Here is an 8,203-nt window from a genome sequence, read left to right as displayed (position 1 = left end):
CCAGCTGTTTAGAGATGTGTATTCTCGTCTCCACTTTCACAACGGATTGGTTGCATAATGAATTTGATGAAAAAGCAAGAAGATAAACGTTCAAAGGAAAGAAAACAGACTTCATACCGGGACAACCATTGAACCGGCATTGGAAACGGCTGACACGTTTTAATACGGAACAAAAATGTGTGAATAAAAAAATAAAAAAACACAACCTTAACCTCGAGATTAAAACTGTGTTTTCAAATACTGGAAAGAAGAAGAATAAAACTTGGTTATTGCACTCTGTAATATTAATATTTGAGAAATGAGCCTCAGAACGCCTGAAGGGCTCAGGGACTGTAATACTTTTTTATCCGCTGATTTTTATTTAAAACACTTTTATCGTATAAAACTTTTGCATCTCGGTATAGTTTTTTCTTTTCTTTTTTTCGAATCAAAACTGAGAGTACGCAATATCACGGACACACGATTACATTTTGGCGTTTTGTGTCCAGCTCTGGCATCTAAACTTTGACTGATTGGGCCAGTCTCCCCGAGCAGCTGTTGTTGTAATGCGCATTCAGACCAGCAGGTGGCTCTGTGTCGTCACATTTGTATATTAATATGAGGGGCCTTCTTAATAAACGTGCAGAGATATTTGATGATGCGTCGAATGTGACATCCAGGTACCTGGATCACTGCCTTCACGCTTTAATGAATGGGAACCTGTGTTTATCATGACGCGCGTGTGTGTGTGTGCGTGCGCGTGTGTGTTAAAGAGACGACCCTGCAGAAGCTCTAGAAAAAATATAATAACACTTATTTGAATACGACATCCACAAATTCGAACGTATGTGTGCCACTGCTGCAAAGCAATCCCACAAAAGACAATGCCGCGCGTGTCTGCGCATCCACGCGCGCGTGCGTGTACAGGAGAAAGGGCCCAATTGTGGTAGAACTGCTTGTGGCTTTTGTTTTTAATCGAAGACAACTGGTGATGCTCCAAATGAAACTGCTGCGTGTTTCTACTTGTGTTTCTTGCAATAGCCTGTTTTTTTTTTTTTGTTCTTTTTTTTAAAAATATATATTATTTTTCTTTGCGGTTGCATAACTGTCAGGTAGGTTATTATAATAATGTGCACGTTGCGATCCCCCCCCCCCCCCCCCCCCGCCCCTCCTACCCCCTTCCGCCCAATCCAATCACACCCTCCCCCATCTCAAGTACAATTACGTGTAGGGTGACGTTTCAGCATGCGGAGGAGGGCGCTGGGCAGGGACCACTTGGACCGGAGAGGACTGAGCGCGTTTCATTCCGGCAGAGAAAAAGGGACGCATCGGAGGCACCAGGGCGCCGCGCCGCGAAGCCTCATTGTCTCCTTACCACGCAGCAGCCGAGGAACGAAAAAATAAAAAAACCCGGCTCGGACCAGCGGCGGCGGGCCCGGCCCATTCAGGAGTGTCCGAAGTCGGTCGGCATTGCGGGTTCGTGAGCCTCCCAGAGAGACAGAGGGGGCGGGCGGGCGGGCAGGGGGGGGGGAGAGAAAAAGAGAGAGAGAGAGAGAGAGAGAGAGAGAGAGAAGGGCCGCGGACAGATCTGGCCAATAACGGAAGATGAATCAGAGTCAAGTTTCGGGGATGTGAGGGAGAGGCTCGTTTTGTTGCGTTCGGCGATCAGCTCCTGAAACGCGTCTGCGCCGATCGGTGGGCTTTTTAAAAAAAAAATTTTTTGCAGCACCATCAGTTCGCGCGGACTTCTTTTGTTCGCGTCGCTTTGAATCCCGAATTCTACTCCCGCTTATCTGGTTTGCCGTTGTGAGAAAAAGAAGTCTTAGTCGCCCCCCCCCCCTCCCTCCCCCGCTCCCCTCCCAAAAAAGGGAGAGAGAGAGAGAAAGGAAACGGAGATGAATTTCCAGTCGAGCGTCCCGGGGTCCGGTCTCTCGCAGCAGTCGCAGCCAGCCATGCCCACCCCAGGCACGGTGCCGGCGCAGGTCCCCGTCCCGGTGCCCCAGTCCATCCCGTCCCAGTTCGGATCCGGATCGTCCGCGAGCTCAGGCGCCGGCCAGTTCGGTTCGGGCACCGTCTCGGGCCAGGCTGCCCAGCCCGGCTCCGCGGGCTCGCAGTTTGTTTTGTCCAACTCGGCCGCCATCCGGGCGGAGATCCACCGGTTCGAGTCCGTCCACCCGAACATTTACGCCATCTACGACCTGATCGAGCGCATCGACGACCTGGCCCTGCAGAACCAGATCCGAGAGCACGTGATCTCCATTGAAGGTGAGTAGGGGTTAGGGACTCACGCTGGGCTCTTTGCTGCTGCCCATTCATTGAAGGGGTGGGGGGGTGGGGAGGGGTGTGTGGGGGTCTATTTTGGGGGATGTAAGGGGGGGGGTATCCCTTTTCCTTCCATAAACGTACACATTGTTATAGTCGCACAGTGTCAACAATCACACTTTGAGGTCGGGGTTGGGGGCGTGGTCGAGTCCGCCCCCCCCCCCCCCCACACACACACACACTGCAGTGTCAATAAAAGCAGCTCCCTGCCTTTGTAGTGTAACCACAGTTGCTTCTGTCGCTTGTATGACATTTCCTAAAAGGGGTCACTTGTCTTCACAAACCCCCCTGTGGCAGATCCAGGTCACCCGCTCAGTCACGTGTTGCGTGACACTAATGGACAATCGGCGACGCAGACGTCACGGCGGACGCCGGCCCGCGCATGCGTGCCCCCCCCCCCCCCCCCAGGAAATCGAGTCCAGGTGTTATCAGCTGACTAGGGATGACAGAGGGATGAAAGTGGCTCTAAAACCAGTTGTCAGAATCAGCAGTGAAGGTCCTAGAACGGTGGTTGTGTGTGTCCACATGTGTGTGTCCACATGTGTGTGTCCACTCAGCGGCTGAGTTACTGCGACTTTTAATATTTCCAGAAAATGTCTCGCATTTTCCATACTTTTGGGACCGATCGGGTCGGTGAAAATGATCTCCGTAGATCTCTGTGGTGCCTTTTTGGGATTGTTGCGTAATCTTTTCAATGAAGGCGTGTTTGTAGTCCGCATCTTACACTGGAGCCTTTTATCTCACAGATGCACTTCAGATAACGTCAATGGCCTGTGCTATTCCCAAATTATTTTTAATGCATTTATTTAGGATTACAGTTAGGATAGGAATTTAATACAGAATTTTCTTTCTCGGAATGCCCTCCCCCAGGTATATAGTTAGTATTAGTTAACCAGGATTGTATCTTCAGGTCACTGTACCTGATTGTTCTCAAAACGGGACATATGGACTGCATTAACGTCTCCTGCAGCTTCCCTCGGAGCAGAAAGGTGTCTTTGTGGGACATTTCCCTCACCGTTCCATTAGGACAAAGGTCACAAGGGAGCTTTCTGCTTCTGGAGCGCTGCATAATGAATGAGATGCGTGAGAGGGAAGATATCTGTATTGTCTGTATTTGGCCAGGTATTCCTGGGAATACCAAACAACAGGAAGTGTTGTAGTGGTTGCATTGCGCACACACCCGCAGGCTCATACGAAGTGTTACACTGGGAAATGTTTAACCCCAAAAGCAAACGTGCTGAGCAACAAAGCAGCAGCAGCAGAAATATCAGGCAGAGTCCCCGTTACCGTTCATTGATGAATCTTTTAAGCACCATTGTTAACCTGCTCGGGGTCACCTTTGACGACGAGTGTCTGGAGAATGTTGTTAAATTGATTTTTCTAAGAGAACATCCGTGGGCTCAAGAGGTTTTGATGTCCCCACAAAAAAAAATGAAATAACCCCACTGCATAAGCTTTGATGCACACTCTGGTGCCCCCCCCCCCCTTCTTAAAGAACCGCAGTCGCCTTAATCGCTGTAGCGCCAAGAGGCTTTGAAGAGCTGCAACAGGCCGACTTGCGTTCACCTGCACCGTGGAACTGCAGAGCTGTTCCTCCTCAATCTTGCATCATTTCAGAGTCTGTTGCTAAGGAACCGGTGGCTCATGCATTTAGCTGGAAATGCTGAAGAAAGAGTGAATATAAATCACATCCCTTTACAAAATGAATAGCCATTATTACTATGCTTTCCCTGTTGTTTTGTTGAATAATAAGACCTTTAAATGGTGATGCAAAGTCCTTCGGACTCTTTTGATGTGCCCCTGATGGGTATTAAAGGTTTTAATTAAGAAAAACCACGCCGGTTAATACAGAACTGAGGCTGATCTAAACTAGACAGGCGTTTATTTGATGATAAACTGTAAGTATTACAGGAAATGTAAATAACAAACACAAGTGCTAAGTGGTTGACAAGTAGATTCACTTTTGAAGAGGATTCGTTAATATTCCCAGTAGCTTGAACAAGCAGCATCTGTTTCAGGGGCCCCAGTGGGGAGGGGGGGGAATGATGCTGCTTCGCCCCCCCATTAGGCTCCCACCTGCCACCAGGTGCAGTTCACACGAAGCACGAAAACATGGCAGCTTTGGTACATTGGGCACGGGGAGGTCCTGAAAACAACCAGCACTCCACTGATAGAATACTACCGCTGTGAAGCGTGGGACCGTCAGAGGGTCGAGGGCCAGTCGGCCCGCTTTGACCCGTAATCACAGCAGCAAAAAAAAAAGGTCGATGGTCTGTGACCTGGATGAACCGCCGTTGCCATAACGCTTTTTAAAGGACTCTGAAATCCACCGGGATTAGATGGCTGGGGCTGCTGCAGCAAATAACCGTTGCTTCATCAATATCCGACCGGACAACCGTTTAAACCTGATCCATCAAACGCTCTTAAATCGCTCGGACAGCGACTTTATTCCGGGGATAATCGCAGGAAGCCGCTGGTAGAGCTCAGAGCAGTCATTTCGTCAGATGTTTCAGCAATTCGGATTCAAGTTTTTTTCCTCACCAAGAATGCTAATTGTTTTCTTGTGAGCGACCAGCCACTGGACTCTCTATGTGGCCGCGTCCCGTGATGCATCGTATTGTGTCGTTTTTGGATCTTGTCAGGCCCACTGAACAAGAGATTGATTTACACTAACTACAAGGAGGAGCAAATATATAATTCTAAATAATAATCATTGATTAATGTATGCATCATAAAAAGAATAAAGTTGAAAACGTTTACAGTATATTGTGTATTAGTGCTGGACGGTATGGCCAAAAATCCATATCACGGTATTAAGAAACATTCTGACGGTATCCCGGTATATCCCGGTATACACGGTATTGCTTTTTCAAGTAAAAACATTCATTTATGGACCCCAAAAACGACCGCGGCTCCCCGAACAGCTGTTCGCCTCGCTGGGCTCGTTAGCTTGTTAGCTAGTTAGCGTGTTAGCTTGTTGTGGCTGCTAGTGTTGCCACCAGAGGTTCGACAGACTTTGCAATACATTTTTTGTTTTCTGATCTAACGTAACTTACGTCGGATTTTCTAAAAACCCTCCAAACAGACACAGCTCCTCTCTTGGGCGCAAGTTGTGTTGGTGCATCTCTGGTATCTCGTTGATGCTCCTGTGTCGCTCTTTTTCGTGTTTTCATGTAGTTGCTTCTTGTTTTGAGTTGTACCCAGCATGCAGTTCGGCGGGGTCATTTTTATAAATGTACAATTATTAGTGTTACAAATTGTTTATGAGTCACAAACCGTCGTGTCGTGGTGTATTGCCCTGTTAAAGGGAGTGTTTTGTGGGTTATTCATTGTTATTGTGAAGTTAAAACCATGACTCAATATCAACACACGTAAGTCCAGCTGCGACCGCCAGTCGCTTTGTGATGACGTGCATAAATATCGTCTGCCGCCTGCCAAAAGAGCAAAGTCAGTTTTAATGGCGTAACACTGCTATGTAGGAAGATCTCACACCGGTGTACGGTGCAGCCATATATAATAACCTTGTGGAATGTGGAAACCTTTTTAAGCCACAAAATCCTGATTTATTCTATTTAATATTCCCTCATTAATCATTAAAAAATAACTGTCCATCTCATCATGCAGTGACATTAACAATGCAGCAGAAAGGATGTTGAAGATCAGATTTTTTTTCTCCTCCTCTTCTAGCCGTTAGCTAATCCATATGAATTGAGGATTGTAGCACAGCAGCGACCCTCTGACATATCAGGCTAAACTTCATCCATTCTTCATGCTGCTGAGTCACACGTTGCCCTGGAGGGAGGAAACAAGGACACGAAGAAGAAGAAGAAGAAGAAAAGCTGTTAATGCACATCGAGTGTTGCTCTTACCTGCACTGTGTGTGCATGACTGACCCCTGAGACGGGCTCGTGCAGGGCGTTGGATATCATGTCCTTGCTGCATAATTAATTGTTAGAAATAGCGTGCACGTTCATATTTATTCAGAAGAACAAACAAATATTAACTGTGTTGTTTTAATGAGGCTTTGGCTGGCTTTGTGTACGGGTTTTTGTTTGAGTGGGATGAATACTTGAGCGCATGGTAGATAGAAGAAAGTCCACTGCGGTGTGGGGACAGCTGCACGGACGTATCCGTACTCGGATGCCGGTTCTGTTTATCAACGTGAAGGAGTGTTTCATTAACAACACCGTGTCCCGGGAATAGTTTTCCTTTGGCTTTTATTTGCAAAAGCAGTTCTGATTGTCTACGTCATTCATGTTATCCTTGTCATCATTTTTGTTGTTGTGATTTTCCAACTTTGTGTTTATTCCCTTTAGAAGATTTCTTTTTCTTTTTACCTGCCGTAATGGAATCTTGATCTTGTCCAATGACCTTGTTTTTAGGACGGGGGGGTGGGGGGGGGGCGCCACTCTGACTTCCATCCTCCCAAGAGAGCAAGGGCACTCACCCAAATCCACTGCTTCTCAAGAGGGGTGCTTGGGATTTCAAGAAAGGAAAGAACTCACCACGCACAAAAGGGACATTGTGTGTCTCTGATAGCGACAGGGACGACACAGACGGACACACACACACACACATAAAAAAGGGCCGCAGTGACGGGACCCTCATCGGCGAGGAGAGAGCGAGGTCACAAGCACAGAGTGATGATGATGCATCTTTACACCCGCCGCTGTCATGACACTGCACAAGTCGTGTATGATACATTTTTGGGGGAGGTTAGGGGAGGAGGGAGGGGGGGGGGGGATTCATTCATGACTCAAGATGGAAAATATCACCCCTGATTGATTAATCATTCATTAAAACGCGCAGCGACGTGCCGAGTCGAAAGAGTTTTCTTTTAATGAGCTGTAATCGTTCAGAGGTGGGAAGTGTGTGTGTGTGTGTGTGTCCTCGCGGGCGCGTGTGTGTGTGTGTTTTTTTAAATTTTATTTGAGGAACTGGGCTTACCGTTGTCACTGTGGGCCATCTGTGTCGGGGAGGGGGGGGGGGGGATGCCGCGGCTACTTCTGGCAAGTGGCAGACTCCACAATGTGCTCATTATATTTCAAAGCCCAGTCGGTGAATATGGATTAGAAACCGTTATGGAGTCAGAGATGTCAGTCAATACTGCCAGCTGTGCCGTTTACGCGGCGTGTCAATATGAATCGCTGTTAACGCGGAATGCTGGTGTTTATAGAGTAGCTCAGTAAGTATTTACTAGTTGTAGATCGTGTGCCCAAATAAAGCCTTACATAAATACATCTGTGAGGCGTGGACGAGGTCCAACTGGGGCCCGTTCTGTGTTTCCTTTTTTCTCCTCACGGAGTCGCGGAAGAAAGCCAGAGGTTTCTCTGGAACACCTCACGATTTCTGAAGGAGAGTTGGTTTTTCTTTGGCCCGTGGGGGGGGGGGGGGGGCACAAGGGCCTGCGTGGGCGACATCTGCCGCCGCTCTCTGTAAGATGTCCACTGCCGACACGTCTCCTGCTGCGGTGCCCCTTTCTACGCCGACAACGATTGCGTCACTTTAATAAAAAATTAATAAATTTTAAAAAGTCCATCATGTTGGTTTTCGTAGAAGTTAAGAGGCGCGTGCTTATTTGTGAATGACGATAAAATAGGAAGGTGTAAAATATGAAGGATTTTGGTTTCTGAATGTTTTTAAACCAACTGTGGAAATCCTGGTATTGGAGACAGGACCAAGCGGAAGAACGAGTACAAAGGCGGAATTGGTAGTAAATGGCACGATGGACCTCTAGGATCTGCCCTTGTACTGCCAGTGAGTAGTACCGCAGAACACGCCTCACTTCAGCTCCATCAACGCAGAAGGAGGGAAATGTCATGGCGCGGATTAAGGAGAAATCCACGCGTCGACTTGCTACCAGCGGCCATTGAGAGCGGCGTTATCTTCTCTTTTGGTTTTT

The 8,203-nt window shown here is 47.8% G+C and overlaps 1 protein-coding gene across 1 annotated transcript in view; it reads left to right on the top strand.

The window, feature by feature from the left end:
- The first annotated feature begins 1,831 nt into the window (after window positions 1–1,831).
- The window catches only part of LOC119205201 (arf-GAP with GTPase, ANK repeat and PH domain-containing protein 3), a 25,397-nt gene continuing 19,025 nt past the window's right edge, over window positions 1,832–8,203 (top strand). Inside the window, 1 exon segment of the mRNA XM_062557980.1 lies at window positions 1,832–2,244. Within this exon segment, the coding sequence (XP_062413964.1) occupies window positions 1,875–2,244 (370 nt within the window). The 5' untranslated portion in view covers window positions 1,832–1,874.

This window comes from Pungitius pungitius, chromosome 15 (assembly GCF_949316345.1).
Source record: "Pungitius pungitius chromosome 15, fPunPun2.1, whole genome shotgun sequence".
Classification (NCBI taxonomy): Eukaryota; Metazoa; Chordata; class Actinopteri; order Perciformes; family Gasterosteidae; genus Pungitius; species Pungitius pungitius.
Note: the sequence above shows the minus strand (reverse complement) of the source record. Positions and strands in the feature narration are given on the sequence as shown.